General features: G+C 42.7%; 1 protein-coding gene across 2 annotated transcripts in view; it reads left to right on the top strand.

Annotated features, from left to right (window-relative positions):
* The window catches only part of cul4a (cullin 4A), a 114,538-nt gene that overhangs the window by 39,553 nt on the left and 50,371 nt on the right, over positions 1-24,614 (top strand). For both annotated transcript variants that reach the window (XM_060898671.1, XM_060898672.1), the window contains 7 exons: positions 8,509-8,582; positions 8,678-8,840; positions 8,977-9,066; positions 9,864-9,946; positions 16,723-16,790; positions 19,802-19,920; positions 20,062-20,254. In XM_060898671.1, coding sequence (XP_060754654.1) covers positions 8,509-8,582; positions 8,678-8,840; positions 8,977-9,066; positions 9,864-9,946; positions 16,723-16,790; positions 19,802-19,920; positions 20,062-20,254 — 790 coding nt within the window. The remainder of the gene's footprint in view (positions 1-8,508; positions 8,583-8,677; positions 8,841-8,976; positions 9,067-9,863; positions 9,947-16,722; positions 16,791-19,801; positions 19,921-20,061; positions 20,255-24,614) is intronic.

Below are 24,614 nucleotides of genomic sequence, written 5' to 3'. Positions count from 1 at the left end.
GCACATCTGCGCCACGAAAACTTTGACTCCTCTGGCTATGGTAAGTAAGAAAGTAAGTAAAAAAGTAAGAGCATACTATACCCGCCTCTGTTCATTAACGGTATATGTGCAGATTCGGTATAGATGTTTGAAGGACTCCTGGACGTTTATTAAAGCTGCCAGAGCAGCTTGAAGGTCCGTTGGATCGATGTAATCAGACATGCTCTTACTTTTTTACTTACTTTCTTACTTCCCGGGCTGGCATGTACAGTATATGACACATGTATGATGTAAACGCGTACCCGACGTGAGCAGATCCGAGCAGAGTTTGGCGTATTGGGTAGTTTAGACGGATATGCAACGGGGGCTGTTTTTAACTTATCCACTCCGGAAGGCGTTTTCAATTTTTTCCGTTTTTCAGCCTCGGAAACGCCGTCCCCGTGTAGACGAAAGGCACTTCCGATAAAATATTTAGTCGTTTTTACCCGACAGCGTCCTCGTGTAAACGGGCCCTTACCTAATAAAAATGCAAGTAAATACTCATTATGTAACGAGAGAACTTTCGACCTGTATAATTGTAAGACGAAAAGATTCATGACAGGCTTTTTACCTAATCAGTTGAGCAAACGGGATGCCGTCTTCTAATGAATTGTCACAGTTTTAATTGTATTATATATCTTTTATCTATTATATTATATTGTAAATTCAAGTTTTTCAATTTGAATTGCAGTTTGAATAAAGTCACCATAATAATAATAAAAAAAAGCTGTTAGAAATAAATAATACACTACCGTTCAAAAGTTTGGGGTCACCCAGACAATTTTGTGTTTTCCATGAAAAGTCACACTTTTATTTCCCACCATAAGTTGTAAAACGAATAGAAAATCTAGTCAAGACATTTTTCTGGCCATTTTGAGCATTTAATCGACCCCACAAATGTGATGCTCCAGAAACTCAATCTGCTCAAAGGAAGGTCAGTTTTATAGTTTCTCTAAAGAGCTAAGGCTACATCCACACGACAACGGCAACGAGATGTTATTTAAAAATATATCGCGTCCAAATGGGCAACGATCAGTAAAATATCAGGTCCATATGGCAACGCAACGCTTGCTGAAAACGATGCAATACACATGCCACACCTCTAGGGGCGCTGTAAGACGGTCCCTTCGGAGACACCAGAACAATAGAAGAAGTAAGGACGCATGCACATAAACTATTATGCGCGAGACTTCATATTAGCCACAAAGTCAGGAAAATCTGTTTGTAAAATTACATTATAATGACCAAATACAATGAAAAGTATTTTTCCAGTCTCACCTGTGAAAGGTAATCCCATGTGATCTCGTTTGGACGGCAAACCTGTTGGTACAGTTAAACGCAGCTAATCTTTATTCTCCGCTTTGACCCATCCAATATCGCGGCGAGAATGACGTATGATTCTACGCGGAAGGCGGCGTCTTTAATGGTCCAGAATAAATTGAATGCTACACGTTGATGGATTAATTTGTTCTTCTACGCCCTTTTTGAGGAATGTATTGTAGGACTTAAACCAACATCTGAAGAGGTGAGATCGCTCCTTTTTTTCCCTATTTTTGCTGGCGGGATTGACTCTGCCCTAAGGGCTATTCTCTCTCTCACTTTGCACCATTACACAATAAATATTCACAGTGAAAATATTTTGTAAGTGCGTTTCATGAACCAAGTTATAGGATTTGTTGACAACTCGCATCGAGTTCGTTACACTTCTACCCGGCGTGAAGCACTCACAGTCATGTGGTTGTGACGTCATCGTAAACAAATCCATTCTACTCATCCAGACGACTTCACAACGGCAACGTTGCCAGATCTTTCCACTCTGGAACCCGTTCTCAAAAAGATTGCGTTTTGGGGCACCCAAAACGCCGGTGCCGTGTGGACGCCAGGCCTAAACGATAAGCAACTGTATCAGAGTCACCTGAATCCGTTGCCGTGTGGACAGGGCCTAAACTGTTTTCAGCTGTGCTAACATGATTGTACAAGGGTTTTCTAATCATCCATTAGCCTTCTGAGGCAATGAGCAAACACATTGTACCATTAGAACACTGGAGTGAGAGTTGCTGGAAATGGGCCTCTATACACCTATGGAGATATTGCACCAAAAACCAGACATTTGCAGCTAGAATAGTCATTTACCACATTAGCAATGTATAGAGTGGATTTCTGATTAGTTTAAAGTGATCTTCATTGAAAAGAACAGTGCTTTTCTTTCAAAAATAAGGACGTTTCAAAGTGACCCCAAACTTTTGAATGGTAGTGTATGTCTTTTTATTCATTAGATAAAAAAAATACACAGTAAGTGTAACAATATAACAGTATAAATGACAGAAATGCCTAAATGTAAAACCTAATCTAGAAACCTACATCAACTTAAAAAGTAATCTATTAAAAAAACTATTCCTAAAACGCTCTGTCACAATGCATTTGCAAATACTGTAGCTGAAGGGGCTGTAGGGACGGAGACAGGAAATCTTACTGTACAATAACTCTCCTCTGTCTGACTCCGAGAACTCTGACCTCTCCGCTGTATAGTCCTGTTGATAACCCTGGTCCTCCTGTCACTTTGCACCTTTTAGAGCTCGTCTGTCTGTCTGTCTGTCTGTCTGTCTGTCTGTCTGAACTGCCACTTTTGTGCAGTTTTTATATTCATTCAGCTCACTTCTTGTTTTTAGTATTATTAATGCTCACCTGTACAAAGCACACACCAGGCTTGTAGTACTCGAGTCCAACTCGTGCCCTAATTTTAAGGACTCGTGACTCGACTTGGACTTGAGCACCGATGACTCGTGCATTAACTGCATTCAGACTCGTAAATTGGAGACGAGGACTCTGATTTTTTTTCTTTATTTTTGTAACACGGCATAATTTGGCATAAGATATTTTTACATTAATTTTTATACTAATTTCGTGCAAGAGAACGCACATTCACCCGTTCAGGAACAAACTAACGTTAACGGCGCTAAAATGCCTGGAGAGAAGCTCCTAGGATTGTCCGCTTTGCTTATACAGACTTCTCGTGCAGTGGGAAAAAATGCACTGCTGCGTGTTGGATATGTAGAAGAACTATCGAGGAGACGACGGGGACAACCTCGAACTTCACTCGTCATTTGGTAAGACAACACCCAGAGAAGGAAGTGATGTGCTATGTTCGTTGCCCTGTTAATAGCGGGGCTTGCTGAGCGATGAACTAGCGAGTGTTAACCCTCATGTTATTTGCCCTGTTGATAGTGGGCGGGGCTTGCTGAGCGATGAACTAGCGAGTGTTAACCCTCTCATGTTATTTGCCCTGTTGATAGTGGGCGGGGCTTGCTGAGCGATGAACTAGCGAGTGTTAACCCTCTCATGTTATTTGCCCTGTTGATAGTGGGCGGGGCTTGCTGAGCAATGAACAAGCTTTTTATCTGTAGCCTGTTAACTAAAATGGGGCAGTCGAGCAGTAACGTTAGTCCAACACAGTAGCAGAGACGCTTTCACATAAAGGCAGCACCCTACCTACCTTACCTTGTCCAGGTCTTCAGTCGTCAGCTCTGCCTGCTCACGTTTTTTGCGTTCGTTCAGTGTGGTTAACAAGAGGCGACGCCACCTGTTGCGATCTAATGCTAGTCTCGCACCATCCAAGATGTTGCAGTCGTCACCCAAGAGGAGCAGGAGATCTTGTTCTAAGATCTTCAACAGGGATAGCCTGGGACGCCCAACGCGACGAGACCCATGAGTGGGCAACCAGTAGAAGAGACGTAACGGGAGCCTTTCACTTGGCATTCTAGCCACATGACCGAAGTAGAGGAGACGTCGATGACTGCTGATGGTTGCTAGTGTGGAGCACCCAGTTCTTCTCCTTATCTCACTGTTTGAAATGTGGTCGTAAAATCGGACATTCAAAATTCTTCGTAAGCAGTTGTGATGGAATGCATCCAAGCGCTGCTGCTGTTGTTTAAGAGCCCATGTTGCACAGCCGTAGAGCAGTGTCGTAATTACTCGGCACTCGCAGATTGTAATTTTGGTGCTCAATGTGATCCCTCTATTCTTCCATATACTGTATTATTCAGAGCGTTAAAGGCGCTAGAAGCTAGACCAAGCCTGGTGTTAATCTCTTTATCGATTGAGCCATCAATAGAGATCATGGATCCCAGATAACGGAAGTGATTTACTTGCTCGAGATTTATTCCCTCAACCTCTACGTATATCCAGGGTCTTGGAAAGAGGGTAAGGATGCTGGTTATGGGACCACCATAACGCTGGTTATGATCACCACCGTCAAATGGTGCGGTTGGAGTCTTGTTCTCGGACTCGATTCGGATCAATAGTGGACTCGACTTGAAATTTTCTTTAATGACTTGGACTTGACTCAGACTTGAACACTGGGGACTCGAGACTGGACTCAGACTTGAGGTTTAGTGATTCGACTACAACACTGGCGCACACACACATTTTATATATATTTTTCTATCATTACATTTCTATCTTTATATTGTATAGTTGGCTTGTTGTGGGACATATTTTCATTCTATTCTATGTTGTACAGGTTTTTTATTTTATTTTTTAATTGTTTTAATTTTTTATGTCTGATAGCTTGTTGCTGGAACATAACAATTTTCCAGCTTGGGATCAATAAAGTAAATCTCTCCATCGAGCTGCCTAGCTATGTATAGCTAGTATCTCACTGGGCTGCGACAGCTTGCGACAAATTGCGAACGTCATTCGCGCGAGAGTTTCAAAAGTGTCTTGAAACATTCGCGGGGCTTCTCAATTTCCTCGCATGAGTCGCAAAGTGTCACTTCTTTGTCGCTGAAATTTTGAACATGTTCAAAAAATTTGTGCGACAAAATTTCTCTCAAAATAGCCGCAAATGCGTCGCTGGTGTCGCAAAGCCGTCGCGAACCCTTCTCAAGTCGGTTTCCGTGAGGCTTCCTCTACTTCCCTGCCTGCCGAGGGAAAGCTGGGCTGCGACAGCCTGCGACTAGTTGGAGACACAACAATTGCAGTAAAATATATGCGAATATCAATTCAGTGTGATTCCAAGTGAAAATTGTCGCTAATTCGCATATTTTATCGCAATTGTTGTGTCTCCAACTAGTCACAGCCCAGTGAGATACTGGCTTTTCTGAATACCAGTGCACGGTGTCTCCCTGTATGAGTTTTCTATGGATTTGGGGTTGCTCTGAAAATAAAGTCAAATCATGTCTTTGAAAGAGTAAACAATTCAATAGGATATTTATTTAATTAAATACAACTAAATTGAAATATTAGCCAGCTCTTAAGCTCAGTCTCACTGCTGAGCTATCGTTAGGAAGAAAGCTTTTTCAGGATTTGAATTTTGTCTTGAATATTGGTTATTGTTTTAAAAATACAATAAAAAATCTCAAGGTCAAAGAGTTAAATTACTTCCTTTTGAACATTCTCTATCCTAGCCTTGCAATGTGGCAAATGGTCATCAAGATGTATTTGTAATGTACAACCCCGATTCCAAAAAAGTTGGGACAAAGTACAAATTGTAAATAAAAACGGAATGCAATAATTTACAAATCTTAAAAACTGATATTGTATTCACAATAGAACATAGACAACATATCAAATGTCGAAAGTGAGACATTTTGAAATTTCATGCCAAATATTGGCTCATTTGAAATTTCATGACAGCAACACATCTCAAAAAAGTTGGGACAGGGGCAATAAGAGGCTGGAAAAGTTAAAGGTATAAAAAAGGAACAGCTGGAGGACCAAATTGCAACTCATTAGGTCAATTGGCAATAGGTCATTAACATGACTGGGTATAAAAAGAGCATCTTGGAGTGGCAGCGACTCTCAGAAGTAAAGATGGGAAGAGGATCACCAATCCCCCTAATTCTGCGCCGACAAATAGTGGAGCAATATCAGAAAGGAGTTCGACAGTGTAAAATTGCAAAGGGTTTGAACATATCATCATCTACAGTGCATAATATGTGCCCATATCATGTGGAGTACCGCAAGGGTCTGTCTTAGGTCCTAAACTGTTTATATTGTACATTAATGATTTATGTAATGTATCAAGTATAATGAAATGCATATTATTTGCTGATGATACAAACATATTTTGCGCCGGGGACAATGCACAGCAGCTTATGGAAACAATCACAACCGAAATGAATAAATTAAAAAGGTGGTTTAACGTAAACAAATTGTCATTGAATTTGAGTAAAACAAAGATTATGTTATTTGGAAAATATAAGTCGAACCCTCAAGTTGAATTGAAAATTGACAACATAACCATAGAAAGAGTGTATGAAATAAAATTTCTGGGTGTGATTGTTGATCATAAAGTCTGCTGGAAACCGCATATTAATCATGTTAAAGCAAAAATAGCAAAGATTACTGCAATTTTGGGGAAATCAAGACACATTCTGGACTATAAATCACTACATACTCTGTATAATGCACTCATACTTCCATATCTGAGCTACTGTGTGGAGATATGGGGTAATACCTACAAATCTAACCTGCAGCCGTTATGCACATTACAAAAAAGAGCAATAAGAATTGTCAATAATACGGGATATCTTGCGCATACAAACGCATTATTCGTAAAAGCACACACTCTGAAATTCACTGATCTGGTTAAACACAAGACTGCACAAATTACGTATAAAGCAAGACATAACCTTCTTCCGGGTGAGGTACAAAATACGTTTAATGGAAAGGCAGGGTGGGTATAACCTGAGAGGGGAAATGAATTTTAAGAGAGTAAATGTTAGAACAACTCTGAAAAGTATGTGCATAACAGTCTGTGGGGTGAAATTGTGGAATGGTCTGGATAATGAGCTCAAAAATAGCACCAACATAAAACTGTTTAAAAAATTATATAAAAACATGTTAATAAAAATATATGAGAATGAGGACAGGCAGACTATATAGGTGATGATGAAATTGAGAGTAAGTCTGTGACTGGTCTTCTTGTATTTAGTGTATAGTTATAGGTATGTGTATGTACTGTATATATGTATTGTATGTGTGTCTATATGCATAACATAAGTATCTGTATATATGATTTAATTTGGTCGATATTATACCATGTTTTGGTATGTTGGTATGTTTTCTTTTTTGTTTATTGCTTTTGTTTTCTTTTGTGTATATATAGTTTATTATGGTGGAAAGTGACATTTGATTAGCGGTGGTATAGAGGGTTAGGATTGGATAAGTTATTACTTCTTCCTAATCCTTTCTGAACATTGTTATGTTATTGCCTTGTGGCTACGCTATTCTGTTTGTTTATGATGATGTTTTGATTATTGTATTTTTTATTTAAATTTTTATTTTTATATCTTCTTTATTGTTCAGAATAAAGTAATCAATCAATAATATCATCAAAAGATTCAGAGAATCTGGAAGAATCTCTGTGCGTAAGGGTCAAGGCTGGAAAACCATACTGGGTGCCCGTGATCTTCGGGCCCTTAGACGGCACTGCATCACATACAGGCATGCTTCTGTATTGGAAATCACAAAATGGGCTCAGGAATATTTCCAGAGAACATTATCTGTGAACACAATTCACCGTGCCATCCGCCGTTGCCAGCTAAAACTCTATAGTTCAAAGAAGAAGCCGTATCTAAACATGATCCAGAAGCGCAGACGTCTTCTCTGGGCCAAGGCTCATTTAAAATGGACTGTGGCAAAGTGGAAAACTGTTCTGTGGTCAGACGAATCAAAATTTGAAGTTCTTTATGGAAATCAGGGACGCCGTGTCATTCGGACTAAAGAGGAGAAGGACGACCCAAGTTGTTATCAGCGCTCAGTTCAGAAGCCTGCATCTCTGATGGTATGGGGTTCCATTAGTGCGTGTGGCATGGGCAGCTTACACATCTGGAAAGACACCATCAATGCTGAAAGGTATATCCAGGTTCTAGAGCAACATATGCTCCCATCCAGACGACGTCTCTTTCAGGGAAGACCTTGCATTTTCCAACATGACAATGCCAAACCACATACTGCATCAATTACAGCATCATGGCTGCGTAGAAGAAGGGTCCGGGTACTGAACTGGCCAGCCTGCAGTCCAGATCTTTCACCCATAGAAAACATTTGGCGCATCATAAAACGGAAGATATGACAAAGAAGACCTAAGACAGTTGAGCAACTAGAATCCTACATTAGACAAGAATGGGTTAACATTCCTACCCCTAAACTTGAGCAACTTGTCTCCTCAGTCCCCAGACGTTTACAGACTGTTGTAAAGAGAAAAGGGGATGTCTCACAGTGGGAAACATGGCCTTGTCCCAACTTTTTTGAGATGTGGTGTTGTCATGAAATTTAAAAATCACCTAATTTTTCTCTTTAAATGATGCATTTTCTCAGTTTAAACATTTGATATGTCATCTATGCTCTATTCTGAATAAAATATGGAATTTTGAAACTTCCACATCATTGCATTCCATTTTTATTTACAATTTGTACTTTGTCCCAGCTTTTTTGGAATCGGGGTTGTATGTTCATATTTTATGAATATTTTTTTTTTCCCCCCAGATCATGATCCGTAGCATTTTCCTCTTTCTGGATCGCACGTACGTCCTCCAGAACTCCCTTCTTCCCTCCATATGGTGAGTTAACCAAACAGAAACCCTCCTTCCAGCCTTTCAAGCTAACGTGAAACGCTGTCATCATGGCTCTTGTTTCTTTTGCTGTAATGCTGCAGGGACACAGGGCTGGAGCTGTTTCGCACACACATTGTGAGCGACAGTACAGTCCAGGCTCGGACAGTAGAGGGAATCTTGGAGCAAATCGAACGAGAGAGGAATGGCGAGACTGTGGATCGGAGTCTCCTGCGCAGTTTACTAGGCATGCTCTCAGACCTACAGGTGATTTTTGCATCACGATGAGGAGAACAGTTTTGGAACAGACTGCATCTGAGTGATGATGTAATCTTGTCAAGCATTTTCAGTAATGTATACTGCATTAGTAGTACTGACTTTTTTTTTTTCCCCCTTTTTGTAGGTGTATAAGGAGTCTTTTGAAAACCGGTTTCTGATTGAGACGGATCGCTTGTACGCAGCTGAGGGGCAGAGACTGATGTTAGACAGAGATGTAAGCATAAACACATCGACGAATGGTTCATGTTTGCATGTGTACTCTTATGGGAAACGTGCACTTTTATTTGTACACTCGTATAGACCCTTTTCAGTCACGTGACCTTCGTAAACGCGACCGCCATTTTGGACATGTAGTGGACTTCGGCTCGAATCAGTTTGAATGCGAGGAAGGCGACAAACATAAAAGAAAAAGGAGTGAGATGCAGAAAACTGTATTTACTAGTTTACTGTAATTATGATCTGGCAGCTATTTACACCGGATCCAGTGTAAATAGCTGCCGGAGCCAACGTCCGGCCGGGCCGCGAGCAAGCGCGCTCCGGAACCTCGGACGTTGGCTCCGGCAGCTATTTACACTGGATCCGGTGTAAATAGCTGCCGGATCATAATTACAGTAAACTAGAATGGAATGTTAACAGCAATGTAATGCCTTTTCTGGCTAATTTTATTCGTCTTATCTCCAACAAAGTGGTCACTACACAAGCGTTGGTATGTCGCTATCCATCTTTTCCGTCGGGATCCGATAAAATGATAACCCTTGCCTTGTGTGTTGATGGTTACTACATCCAGGTGCACAGCAATATAGTGGCATGATGGAAGTCTTGCTGAAAATAAACACTTTCTTTGCTGCCGTTCCTCAATGTTGGCTGTGGTAAACTACTGGTAGTACATGTCCAAAATGGCGGCCGCGTTTGTCGTGACGTCACGTGAAAAGGGTCCATACAGTATAAAAGATATCTCTGTACCATTTTGTATTTAAACTCAGTGGTTTTGTGCGTTTGGGTTTCCTTCAGGTACCTGAATATCTGCACCATGTAGCACGGCGGCTAGAGGAAGAGAACGATCGTGTCATCAGTTACCTAGATCAAAGCACTCAGTAAGTTCTGCCCCTGCAGGTCCAGGTAGCAGTTAAAGCAGATACACAGAATAAATAAATCTCTGAGTGGATAGTATCTCCATCCTTGACTCTTGTATGCTGCATAAATGGGAATAAAATAATATACATTTTTGAGAGTTAAAATCGACCGCAAAGTTGTGATTGGAGCTGCCCCGCTGAGCCAGCCAGCCCTGAGCACGTGACGTCACTGCGGGAACCGGTTTTAAGGCCGAGGCCTTTGACCGCTATAGACCAAAGTCATATAAATAAAAATTGATGGTGAAAGTAAGAAATCCCGTTACCGACTCGCTCAACTAAGACTGATTTGACTTCACTGATTGTGGGTTGGCTCTCATTAAAACAGGATGGGTGTTATAACTTATGCAACATACGTGTACATGCATGCATTTTCACTGATAAAACGTAAAAGGCTCATTAAATAATCAGATGAACTGAGACAATCACATTCTGAAGCAAATTAAATAATCTTATACCGCTAAATTAAACACACAATACAAGTTACACGGATTAATCTAAATGCAGGTAAACAACGTGTTGTTTTATATCCAAATGAGAGTCGGAGCTTTACCCGTCTGTGTTCTCGCTTCTTGTGGCCGATTGTTTTTGAAACAATCTGACTAAGTTGTTCGTTCAGTTCTCCGTTCATTCGCTTCTTCCACGTAAGGGCGAGATGGCAACAATATCCAGTTTAGAAATCAGACGGCTGTGACACTTATTCTCTATTTTCTCCATATGGAGTACTCCGCCATTACTGCTCGGCTCAGGCAATTACTAAAACCCAGGGACGGAACGGGACATCACCGGTTTTAGCAACAACCGCAGGGAGGTCACTGCCCGAGCGATAATATGTCACGTCCTGGGTTTTAGCAACAACTCTTGGCTCACACTCCAGGAGAACTGGTGCAACTGAACTTTCTTTCCTTTAATTGTTGGTACTGCACCCTCTTTCAATACGGGCTTACAGCCAACGCTCCTCAACAGATCAGAGGTCTCATATGAGGCTTCAGTAAAATGTGCAGAGCAGAGGAGAGACCTCTTTGTAGGCGCCCAATGTGCCCGTGAACTTCTCGCGAAACGCGTCCAAATCTTTGCAGTTTGAACATTCTTGGGCCATGAATGCGACGTAAATCCACCTTCTGTCATGTTGCTGCACCAGCCAGCAACACATCTACGTGGCATGGCGATAAATTAGCTCAAAATGGAGGATCGGAGTTGCAGTCAGCTCTGTGTTTTAGTATAGCGGAAATGGTGATGAGACCGATAGACTTTTTGCTGTGACGTTACGGACGTCAAGGTCGTTCACTCAGACCGCTACCTATATGAATCATTTAATTGTAAACATTACTATATTAGATTTATTGTTGACGCTTAAAACTATTCCTGTGCCATTCTTGAGGTCTCAAGGCATTTATAAACAAAAACTGAGGCCGTGATTCTGCGCATCTCCTTTAAGGCAGGTTTGTATTCACCGCGTGTCTGTATGCATGTACAGAAGCAGCAACAGCACAAGCGGCATGGTTTATTATTATCCCCCGCCATGAAGTGCTCAGGGGGATATAGGAATCGAGTCCATCCGTCCGTTTCGATCTGGACAAGTTCTCTCAGAAACTACATAAGCTACGTCAATGAAACTTTGCGTGTTCATACTACTGAAAACAGCTGGGTAGCGTTTTATGAAGGTGTCCTAGCACTTATGACATCATAAGTCAATATTAAAACAATGGGCTTATAAGGTCGTAGGTGTTAAGAGGTCTTCTTAAAATGCTCGTGGCGGGGGATAGTGATGACCACGTCTTCTTATTTATATCTGCAGGACTAAAAGTGACATTCATAAACGTGAGATGGCACATCAGAGCCAAAATATCTCTGACTGATTTCATGAACAGTGCTGTTAAACACCCTCACAAGCTCAGTCGAAACTTTCCATAGTCTTTGCTGCCGTGAGCCGCTTCTTGAGCCGAAAACTCTGACTTTACATTCAAAAGTATTTCCTAAGCTAAAAAACCCCAGAAGACAGAGTTTGACTGTGTGAAAGGTTTTCCCAGGCTACCACACATCAGGCTGAAGGTGCTTTCGGACCAAACGCTTCTACGGATTCACTGAGAGGAAATACCCGCTGGGGAGCTTCCTCAAGAGCTACATACCTGCTAGGGTTTTCTTCTGTTTTCATTCGCACCGCCAGCAAGAGCATTGATGTGACGTAAGCCGGCTGACGGTTGCTATAGCCACGTCGCTAGTTTTTCATATGAACGTGTTTTGTCCACCAATGTTCTTGTGTGGCTTTGAAAACCACAAGCTAGCAACATGAGGATTTAAACTTGGCCACGTTCATGTGTTTTGGTTTCATGCTTCCGTAGAAACAGACCATTCCATGGCACTGTGGAATGGGGGAAACCAGGAAGTGTTACATGCTGACAGTAAATTCTTTATTTTGCATTATAAAGAGCGAATTTGTGGTGATTGATTATAATAAGTTCACCTAACTTGTTAGTGTGGATTATTTTTTTTATAGGCTAATGAGCTTTCTGACATGAAAGAACAAATTGTTTTTAATAAAGATTTTTATATTTCGCATAGGCGGCACGGTGGTGTAGCGGTTAGCGCTGTCGCCTCACAGCAAGAAGGTCCAGGTTCGAGCCCCGTGGCCGGCGAGGGCCTTTCTGTGCGGAGTTTGCATGTTCTCCCCGTGTCCGCGTGGGTTTCCTCCAGGTGCTCCGGTTTCCCCCACAGTCCAAAGACATGCAGGTTAGGTTAACTGGTGACTCTAAATTGACCGTAGGTGTGAATGTGAGTGTGAATGGTTGTCTGTGTCTATGTGTCAGCCCTGTGATGACCTGGCGACTTGTCCAGGGTGTACCCCGCCTTTCACCCGTAGTCAGCTGGGATAGGCTCCAGCTTGCCTGCGACCCTGCGGCTAGAGATAATGAGATGAAATGAGATATTTCGCAGAGATGAGTCAAAAACGTGTTGTCTTTCCCATTTGTCCGTGTTTTTTTGTTTGTCGTCGTCCCCCCCCCCCCCCCCCCCCCCCCTTCAGCTTTTAGTGCTAATGTTAAGAGCTGCTGTTTACACGGCGAACGTTTTACACAGATTTTTTTAAAAATGGTGGTGGCTGCTGCTGCATTGGTTTGACCAGTCAACGTCTGGACCAGTTACTGTACGCTTGCGTCACTCATGGTTCCTCTTGTGCTGGGAGAATACCGACCCTGAAGTAGGATCTTAAAAAGTCCCTCAAAACAGTGTTCTAAAAACTAATAATCGTCTCAGTTCCTGTAATGTGGACTTTCAATATAGGGGATACTTCCTCCAATGCCGCTTTTCCACTACAAACGCGGCTGAGCCGTGCCGTGCCGAGTCGAGCTGAGTCGGGCTGAGCGGGGCTGTTGGAGTTGCATTTCGACTACAACCGCGCTGAACCGTGCTGGCTGGAAGTGGGTGGACACATTGGGTGGAGTTAGCGAAAGTGGGTGGACGTCACGTGATGTCGTTAAGCAGCGCAAACAGTGACATCAGTGACAGTGGCGGAACAAGTCAGAGCCGGGCCGGGGGCGGGGCAAATGACCGGGCCCTTTATTAAAGCTTATCATAACATCATTTTAGGCTACAAAATGTCCGCAACTGCGGTGTTTACCAATTTCAACACTACCGGGTGCAACTATGTTATTTAGTACATCAAGTCCTTCAAACGAACATGTAACTCAGAAACAAAAAACATTAGGATACTGTACATGGCTCATAATAAAACATCAATAGCCTATACTGCGCACATTATTTGAAGGGCATACGAATGAGCGCTCAGAGGTTGCAACGGTGACAGGAAGAGTCAGAAATAAAAGGAGGGCGGTGCAAACCTCACTGAATGCACTGTGTTTACCAATTTCAACACTACGGGGTGCAACTATGTTATTTTGTACATTAAGTCCTTCAAACGAACATGTAACTCAAACAAAAAACATTAGGCGACATACTGTACATGGCTCATAATAAAACATCAATAGCCTACTGCGCGCATTATTTGAAGGGCATACGACGAGCCTTGCGCTCCGCGAACTCGTCCACGATGCTCTGTATGTCACTGATTCAGTGATCTTTTAAGCGGTAGTCTCACGACCCGAATAGTAAACAATAAACATGGAGGACATGGAGTCGTTAGTGTTGCTGGTCTTGGTGCTGTGGCTTGTTGTTACCGACAACGCGGACAGATACTGGCAAGAGCGTATAGATGAGGCGAGGCACATAAGGCTTCAGAAATTCTCGTAATTCTCCTTCTTCCGGGTTTACGGTGTTTACAGATCCCAGCGCGCTCGCGGGGCGTGTGTGGGTATGTGAGGACACTCCTCCTCACCAATCAGTGCACAGGGGAGTGTCTGCTCACACCCCCAACCTCACTCGGCACGGCTTGGCTCGCTTCAGCCCCACTCCAAAACGGTGCGAGTTTTAGGGGCTAAGCAGGGCTGAAGCGAGCCGAGTCGTGCTGGTTTTTGGTAGTTGAAACGCAAGCCGTGTCGGGCTGAAGTGAGCTGAAGCGAGCTGAAGTGAGCTGAAAAAGGGTAGTGGAAAAGGGCCACAACAGCTCGAAGAATTTTGAAAAAGTTCCTCCAGTCCGAAAGCGCCTCGAGGTTCTTCAACCATCAAAAACACACTGTGCTGAATAGGGAAGGAGCTGCCAAGTCTCAAAACAGAGCTCACATTTCATGCAAAGGTTTTCTATAAATCCATAACACTAGTGTTAACAGCACAGGTAGTCTATGATTCTTACTGAATATCTGGGAAAAGTAAGGCGGTACTGAACTTGGACAATGATGGAAATTCAGAATACTTAACCATTCAGAAAAATGTTTAGATATTAACTATATACAGTGGTATGCAAAAGTTTGGGCACCCCTGGTCAAAATGGCTGTTGTTACTGTGAACAGTTAAGCAAGTTGAAGATGAACTGATCTCCAAAAGGCATCAAGTTAAAGATGACTCATTCCCTTAATATTTTAAGCAAAAACAATTTTTCATTTTTTGCATTTTCTAAATGACAAAGAAAAAGGGCCTGAAGCAAAAGTTTGGGCACCCTGCATGGTTAGTACCTAGTAACACCCCCTTTGGCAAGTATCACAGCTTGTAAACGCTTTTTGTAGCCAGCTAATCATCTTTCAGTTCTTACCTGGGGATTTTCACACATTCGTCCTTGCAAAAGGCTTCCAGTTCTACAAGTTTCTTGGGCTGTCTTGCATGCACTGCTCTTTTGAGATCTATCCACAGATTTTCAATGATGTTTAGGTCAGGGGACTGTGAGGGCCAGGGCAAAACCTTCAGCTTGGGCCTCTTGCGGTATTCCATTGTAGAGTTTGAGGTGTGTTTTGGATCATCGTCTTATTGTAGGACCCATCCTCTTTTTAACTTCAACTTTTTTACAGATGGTGTGATGTTTGCTTCCAGAATTTTCTGGTATTTATTCGAATCCATGCTTCTCTCGACCAATGAAATGTGCCCTGTGCCACTGGCTGCAACACAACCCCAAAGCATGATCGATCCACACCCATGCTTCAGAGTTGGAGAGGTGTTCTTTTCCTGGAATTTGGCACCCTTTTTTCTCCAAACATACCTTTGCACATTGTGGCCAAAAAGTTCTATTTTGATTTCATCAGTCCACAGGACTTGTTTCCAAAATGCATCAGGCTTGCTTAGATGTTCATTTGCAAACTTCAGATGCTGAATTTTGTGGCTAGGACGCAGGAACGGTTTTCTTCTGATGACTCTTCCATGAAGGTCATATTTGTTCAGGTGTCGCTGCATAGTAGAACAGTGCACCACCACTCCAGGGTCTGCTAAATCTTTCTGAAGGTCTTTTGCAGTCAAACAGGGGGTTTTATTTGCCTTTCTAGCAATCCAACGAGCAGTTCTTTCAGAAAGTTTTCATCTTCCAGACCACACCTTGATCTCCACTGTTTCTGTTAACTGCCATTTCTTGATAACATTACAATCTGAGGAAACAGCTACCTGAAAACACTTTGCTACGTTCTTGTAGCCTTCTCCTGCTTTGTGAGCATCAATTATTTTATTATTCAGAATGCGAGGGAGTTGCTGAGAGGAGCCCATGGCTGTTGATTTTAGGGACAAGTTTGAGGAGTCAGAGAATTTATACAGCTTTGAAATCTGCATCATCTGACCTTTCCTAACGAAGAATTGAACAAGCCACAGCTCAATAAGCTAATTAAAGTCTGGAACCTTGGTAAAAGTTACCTGAGAACTCAAATGTATTGGGGTGCCCAAACTTTCACATGGTGTTCCTTTTCTTTCTTCACTCTCCAATTGTACAAAACAAAAATAATACACACATCTTGCAGAAAACGGTGAAAAGAAATGTGTCGTCTTTACCTTTATGCCTTTTGGTGATCAGTTCATCTTCTGCTCACTTAACTATTCACAGTAACGGACACTTTCAGTAAGGGTGCCCAAACTTTTGCATGCCACTGTAACAAAATGGTGTAGATCCAAAATCCTTATTTCTTGCACAGCCTTCATAATACACATTTAATGTGATACAGGCTTAAAAACACTGGTATTCGCTTAACTGGGCCAAACTTAAATCTTTCTCAGAGAATGATTTGTGTATTTTTGCAAAATGTATGAGAAAATGCAAAACTGATTATTTAAAAAATATGTATTTTATTTCAATCGATCTCATTTTATCCTATGCCCTACCTGGAAAAGCCCACAGGATGAACCCCAATGATACAAGTTCGTTATTTTCTCTCTCACAGGAAGCCCCTGATCTCTGCAGTCGAGAAGCAGCTTCTAGGTGAACATATGACTGCCATTTTACAGAAAGGTACGTCTACAGTATCGTACGGTTATACAGTACATTGTTGTGACTGTGTCCTGTTATTAAACAGACTATACAACTAGTACTCGTAGATACAATGCTACTTTCTACATTTACAATCACTAATAATGCGACTGTACTTTAGTTATTGCTAATTAAGCTGGTTTTTCTACAAATACCTGATTCCAACCACCAAAGCTGTCTGATGACCTTGGCATGAAATAAGAAAAGCAAGATCACACAATAGCCAATCTATAAATAAGAAAATAATAATAATTATTTATACCCCCGCTCTGAAGGAGGAAGGATATACTGTGTTGTTTTTTTTTTTTTTACCTTTGTCTGTCCGTTTGTATCTCCGTCTGTCTGAAACGCCCTTTTTCTCAGCAACCACAAATCATAGCCACTTGGTACCAAACTAGAGCCCTGCACTCCCACGGGAGTTCCGCGGGACTCGTGGGACCCGCCGCAAAGCAGTGCGGCGCGGGACAAATTTTGAAAGCTCATTGCGGGCGGGAGCGGGAGTGCACATATGCGGCGCGGGCGGGAGCGGTGATAAGCTGCAGTCCCGCTAACTAAAAACGTGTTGGAAATAAAATTTATAAATTATTAATTTATGTCTATCATATATAATTTGTGCTGGATATTTTATTTGGCATTAATATAAACATTTTAAGGCTACGTTTACATTAGACCGTATCTGTCTCGTTTTCTTCGCGGATGCACTGTCCGTTTACATTAAACCGCCTGGAAACGCCGGGAAACGGGAATCCGCCAGGGTCCACGTATTCAATCCAGATCGTATCAGCTCCGGTGCTGTGTAAACATTGAGAATACGTGGATACGCTGTGCTGAGCTCTAGCTGGCGTCTCATTGGACAACGTCACTGTGACATCCACCTTCCTGATTCGCTGGCGTTGGTCATGTGACGCGACTGCTGAAAAACGGCGCGGACTTCCACCTTGTATCACCTTTCATTAAAGAGTATAAAAGTATGAAAATACTGCAAATACTGATGCAAATACTGCCCATTGTGTAGTTATGATTGTCTTTAGGCTTGCCATCCTTCCACTTGCAAGTGGTAAGTGATATGCGCTGGGATCACACACACAGCGGCTCAGTCCCGAATCGTGGCTTGTGCACTTCACTCGCGCGCTGTGTGAGCTGCGCAGGGCCGGAGTGCGCACCCTTCAGAGGGCACTCGCTGTTCAGGGCGGAGTGATTTGGAGCGCAGGATGCCTGCGGAGCCGAGCGTATCCTTGTATTGGCGTTGCTGTGTGCACGCAAATCGTGTATTGTTGTTGCTGTGTGCACACTAATCGTTTTAAAAACGTTAATCTGATGATCCGCTGATACGGTCTAATGTAAACATGGGCTAAGATGCCTAAATTTGCAGAGAGAGTCAGATTGCCAGATTGAGTGAGGAATGGCATCTTAAATTTGCCATTGATCACCCTAACGGGAAATCCTTTGATCACTCTAATGACTCGCCGTTCACACCCAGCTAGCAAGAGAACCATGAGTGAAGTGATTTACTGCTTGAGTTAGTCTACAACTCTAATCAGAGAGACAGGTTACACAGTGACGGTAGGCTTGACTCAATGCTATCCCAGAAATCCTTCCTGTAATATGCAAATTTGGCTGCCTCTGATTGGACAGCCAAATTTGCATATTACAGGAAGGATTTCTGGGATAACATTGAGTCAAGCCTACCATTACTGTGTAACCTGTCTCTCTGATTAGAGTTGTTCACTCATGGTTCTCTTGCTAGCTCTGCTTTGCAATAAAAAAAAAACATTGGTACAAAGCAAGCCCATTCACTTTTTTATGCTGATCAGAGAATTACAATGGTTTATTATGTGACAAAAATGTGCGATTCGCGATTAAATATTTTAATCGCTTGACAGCACTAATTATTATTATTAGAGACACTACATGCTGAATTCAGAAACAAGGTAAATAATAACAAATGTGAGCTGTAGATATTTATGCTCAAATCCACTCAAATTAGGGGGAGGGGCACCATCACGCTGTGTCAAGACAAGAACTTTCGTGAGAAATAATGCGAACGTCTGCATCATGCGGGATTTGTGGGCGGGAGCGGGACAAAATATGGCAGGCGGGAGCGGGACTGAAAATCATAATTCTTTGTGGGCGGGAGCGGGACTAAAAATCATAATTCTTTGCGGACGCGGGCGGGAGTGGGACTGCACAATGCGGGCGCGAGCGGGACTGAAAAATCCGACCCGCGCAGACCTCTATACCAAACTTCAGCTTGGGGTTCTATACCGTGTAGACCGTTTTCAGGTCTGTCACACATCGACTTCCTGTTTACCGACTGAATGTATTTATGAAACGTATAGCATGGATTTACAACATTTTTGTAAGACTTTTCTCAGCAACTACAAATCACAGCTGCTTGATATTTGGTACCGAGCTTCAGCTTGGGGTTCTATACCGTCTTTACCGTTTTCAGGTCTGTCGCACACCAACTTCTTGTTTACCGACTGAATGTATTTACGAAACATAGTGTGGATTTATAAAATTTCGTAATGTTTTTATCAGCAACTACAAATCACAGCCGCTTGATATTTGGTACCGAGCTTCAGCTTGGGGTTCTATATCGTGTTTATGATTTTCAGGTCTGTCGCACATCGACTTCCTGTTTACCGACTGAATGTATTTACGAAACGTATAGCGTGGATTTTGACACCATTTCAAGAAGCAAAACGCTATTTCAAAATGCCAGTTTACCAGGATGCTATGTGAAATCCCTGGGGAGAGACACTGCTCTTTACTTGTTTCAGGGTTAATTATTTGTTGAAGTCAACATTCATAAGTGTCCGATTCCTTCGGCTGCTTGCGTTCTGATGTAAGCGAGAGCGCGGGGATACGCAAGTGAGCAGTGGCTCATAGTCGATCTTGTTAAACTGAAAATACACAGAGAATTTTGTTTTAAAGTCAGACATCTTGGATGTGCATGTAAAATTCTTTTCCTCTCTCTCTCTCTTTCTCAGGTCTCAGTACACTGTTGGATGAGAACCGTGTGACTGAGCTGACTCTGCTGTACCAGCTCTTCAGTAAAGTGAAGGGAGGTTTGCCTGTATTACTGCAGTTCTGGAGAGAGTACATCAAGGTACACATACAAGTCCCATCGCTTACGTTCCCGTACTTTGGGGGGGGCGACTAACTGGGCCTCTCTTATCATTTAGTAGCGCTCCCATTGGCTCTTGCACATTTTGTCCCCTGTCTAAGCAGTATCGTCTTTTTCCCGCAGAGCTTCGGTGGCGAGATTGTTGGCTCTCCTGAAAAAGATAAGGACATGGTGCAGGAGCTGCTGGACTTCAAGGATAAAATGGACAACGTGGCTTACGGCTGCTTCCAGAGGAACGAGGGCTTCATCAATGCCATGAAGGAGGCCTTCGAGAGCTTCATTAACAAGAGACCCAACAAACCAGCAGAGCTTATTGGTAAGAGTGGCAATGATTATATGGCATGTGACGCCCAGTTCTCGATTATCTTATTCATATCCGTCATTTGCTTGACAACTCTTTGAATTTTCCTTTTGTGTACCAGTGTTCCAGCCAGCTTTCCAAGAGGGCAGAGTGCCAACGATTATCACAGGCTATTTTTCATGCTTCTAGGGCAGTGTTTCTCAAACTTTTTTCAGACCGAGGACCACTTTGTCCCCCCAAAAAATTTCAGGGACCACCTGTCAACACCCCTCCCCACACACACACACACACACACACAGACACACACAGAGACAGACAGAGATGTGTATTAGGTGTTTTTAATTGAAAAAATTATGGTTAACTAAATACATTAAAGGCCTATCCATTCCATATCCTCCATGGTTTTTAAAGGCAAAAGTATGGAGGTTTAAAATTCATCAAACAGTTAATCAGAACATTTCATGTCAATAGTTTTCACCTTTGCCGTTGGTTTAGTCTGCCGAGCTTGTTTTTCTTGTTCTTCCTGTGTTGGGGACTCAGTGCTAACTGAATCTTCTTTTCTTTGCATTTTCTCCTTATTGATGCTTGTGTCGGTAGTGTCAGGTTTTTTCCTCTTAACTGAACCGGTCAGCCACTTCTCCATCCTTGTTGTTTCACTTTCAGTAAATTAAAAAAAACGCCACGAACACAAGCTAGTTAGGATTAGCCTATTATATGTTCAGAATTTTCGTTTGCTTGTTTTCAGGTCTGCCTGCCTGTTAGCCTGTGAGGCAGAGATTTGTGAGGTGACTGTTGCCTAGAGACGAGAGGCGGAATAAGAGCACGTGCACACTACAAGTTTTATGTGGTGCAAATTCAGATGCAGAACGCTTTTTAAATAATAATAATGATGAAATTACAGGCCCGTTTGATTGCCGTTAAAAACAAGATTGGATAAATTTAACTTTCTAATAATGTTACAAAGCATACGCTAGCTTATCTTGAAAACGCTGACTACATTTGTAGATCACCTCGCGGACCACTTGAGGTCTCTCGTGGCCCACCAGTGGTCCGCGGACCACACTTTGCGAAACACTGGTCTAGGGCAATTTTGCGCACATCACTATAGACAAAGAATTTATCATGCAAAATTAGCCATACTGGACAACTAGGCAAGGCAGGTTACTTTTGTAAAATAAAGTAAGCAAATCTGAAACTTTAGTTAACCGGCTTAGAGTGCATCTCAAACAATTAGAATATCATGAAAAAGTTCAACATTTTCAATCAGTTATTTAAACGAACAGTCCACCGAATGTCCTGAGTGCAGGTATCAATGCGCTGCCGAAGCGCGCAGAAGGTGTTAGTACGCCTGTCATTATAGTGCGGACTTTCCATAGCATAGAAAATCGCTATGTTTCAATTTGTGTAACTGAACTTGTTTCATATCACTGGCCATATAAACCTATGTAAAGAGGAAAAACGTGGAAGAGTTTGGTCGCATCTAACTACAGCCCCAAAAAATACCATTGGCCATGCTGAGCCTAGCTACATTGCTAACAGGAGTGACAGCGCGTCTGACTGACTGGGAGGTCGCGCAAAGCTCGGAGAGGTACAGATCAGGTTGTCTCAATTCAGAGAAGAACATATTTCATTATGGAAGTACGGTGGACTGTTCCTTTAAGCCAGTGAAAATTTAATATATTCTAGACTCATTACACGTAAATGAAAATGTTTCAAGCATTTTTCTATTTTAATTTTGATAATTATGGCCTACAGCGTAATTTAAAAAAAAAATCTCAAAATATTAGAGTACTTCATTTCGAGTTTGAGTAAAACAGAATAAATACCGTGCATCTCCCGGTCTAGTTCAGTACACACAACCACAATCATGGGGAAGACTGCTGACTTGACAGTTGTCCAGATGATGATGATCGACACTCTCCACAAGGACGCTAAGCCACAGAAGGTCACTGCTGAAAAGGCTGGCTGGAAAAGGTGCACAAGCAACAGGGATGAGCGTAGCCTTGAGAGGATTGTCAAGAAAAGTTGACTCAAGAACTTGATAGAGCTTCACAAGGAGTGGACTGAGGCTGGGGTCAGTGCATCCAGAGCCACCATGCACAGACGTCTTCAGGAAAGGGGCTACAACTGTCGCATTCCTACTGTAATATCAAGCCACTCCTGAACCAGAGACAACGTCAGAAGCGTCTTACCTGGGCTAAGGAGAGAAAGAACTGGACTGTTGCTCAGTGGTCCAAAGTCCTCTTTGCAGATGAAAGTAAATTTTGCATTTCATTTGGAAATCAGGGCGTCACGGTGGTGTAGTGGTTAGCGCTGTCACCTCACAGCAAGAAGGTCCGGGTTCAAGCCCCGGGGCCGGCGAGGGCCTTTCTGTGTGGAGTTTGCATGTTCTCCCCGTGTCCGCGTGGGTTTCTTCCGGGTGCTCCGGTTTCCCCCACAGTCCAAAGACATGCAGGTTAGGTTAACTGGTGACTCTAAATTGACCGTAGGTGTGAATGTGAGTGTGAATGGTTGTCTGTGTCTGTGTCAGCCCTGTGATGACCTGGCGACTTGTGCAGGGTGTACCCCGCCTTTCGCCCGTAGTCAGCTGGGATAGGCTCCAGCTTGCCTGCAACCCTGTAGAACAGGATAAAGCGGCTAGAGATAATGAGATGAGATTTGGAAATCAAGCTCCTAGAGTCTGGAGGAAGAGTGGAGAGGCACAGAATCCAAGGTGTTTGAGGTCCAGTGTGAAGTTTCCACAGTCTGTGATGATTTGGGGTGCCATGTCATCTGCTGGTGTTGGTCCACTGTGTTTTATTGAGTCCAACGTCAACACAGCCGTCTTCCAGGAGATTTTAGAGCACTTCATGCTCCCATCTCATAATTATGACTTTCTGTCTCATAATAAATGAATTCTCATAATTATGACTATCTCATAATAATATAGTAGTTTTGGCACTGTGGAGAGGTGCTGAGTCCTGCTTTATGGAGATGCTGATTTCCTTTTCCAGCAGAACTTAGCACCTCTTCACAGTGCCAAAACTACTACCAAATGGTTTGCGGACCATGATGTTACTGTGCTCGATTGGCCAGCCAACTCGCCTGACCTGAACCCCAGGGACAATCTATGAGATATTGTCGAGGAAAATGAAACACCCGAATCAAAAATACAGACGAGCTGAAGGCCGCTATCAAAGCAACCTGGGCTTCGGTAACACCTCAGCAGTGCCACAGGCTGCTCGCCTCCATGCCACGCCACGCTGATGCAGTAATTCATGGTAAAGGAGCCCCAACCAAGTACTGAGTGTATAAATGAACATTATTTTCAGAAGATCTTTTTTTGATTGATCTTAGGAAATGTTTTAATAATTTGAGATACTAGATTTCTGATTTTCATGAGCTATAAGCCATAATCATCAAAATTAAAACAAAAAAGGCTGAAAATATTTCACTAATGAATTTAGAATATATGAATGTTTAACTTTTGTGTGTGAGATGGGACAAGTCATTGTTTGTTTGGTCCGGACAAGTCAAATCCGCGTCTGCGTGTCTGACGGGACAAGTCCCAACTCTCCCAGAAGTTCCAGGAGTCTCTCACAGAGCGGCTCCCTGACGCCTGCAAATTAGATACAATATCCCAGAATCTAGAACGAGAGAGAGAGAGAGAGAGAGAGCGCACACATACTGATTGCGCTGTCTTGCTAAGTAGACCAATCAGTTTTCTCTGTGGTTGGGCTTTACGTCTTCTCTCCCGGACAGAGTCTCCATCAGTTGAGTGTATTCAGGAGCGTCATGGCAGAGCATCCCAAAAAATGGAAATACAAAACCCACTTCACCTCAGATGACACGAAAGTGTCCTCTTGCCTAACAGGGGTAAAATAACGCCGGTGTTGCACGCTGTACTGTTTGTACCAGTGACTTTTTTTAGCATTGCCCATGGCGGGGTAAACGATTGTAAAAGACCTGTTGAGGTGAGTTTAACAGTGTCGTGTTCCTGTGCAGATTATTTATACTAGCTGGCTCGCTGCCCAGGCTACATGATGAGGTCAAACTTCTTAGACTCGCTTAAAGTGCATATTCTGGAACAATTTCGTGTTTTGTTTTTTTTTTTTTTATATGAAAGTATGCCCCTTTACACACTCATCCAGAAGGGTAATTTTGCACAAGGCCATCTGTCTACAGCAGAAAAAAATAAAACACGTCTGGAAAAATCCCAAGGGAGTCTGGAGCCAGATTCGTGACGTTATCTGCGGAAGCGCCAGCAGGCTGCGAAGGCTTTGCGCAGCTTCAGTGCACAGCCCGTGTAGACCAAGCGCTCCCATTTCTCTCTCATTGTCTGGTCTTTTGGGAAACGATGAGTACTAATCCCATCAAGATTGGTGTTGCTACACCC

This window comes from Neoarius graeffei, chromosome 18 (assembly GCF_027579695.1).
Source record: "Neoarius graeffei isolate fNeoGra1 chromosome 18, fNeoGra1.pri, whole genome shotgun sequence".
Classification (NCBI taxonomy): domain Eukaryota; kingdom Metazoa; phylum Chordata; class Actinopteri; order Siluriformes; family Ariidae; genus Neoarius; species Neoarius graeffei.
This window is presented reverse-complemented; position numbering and strand designations above follow the sequence as displayed.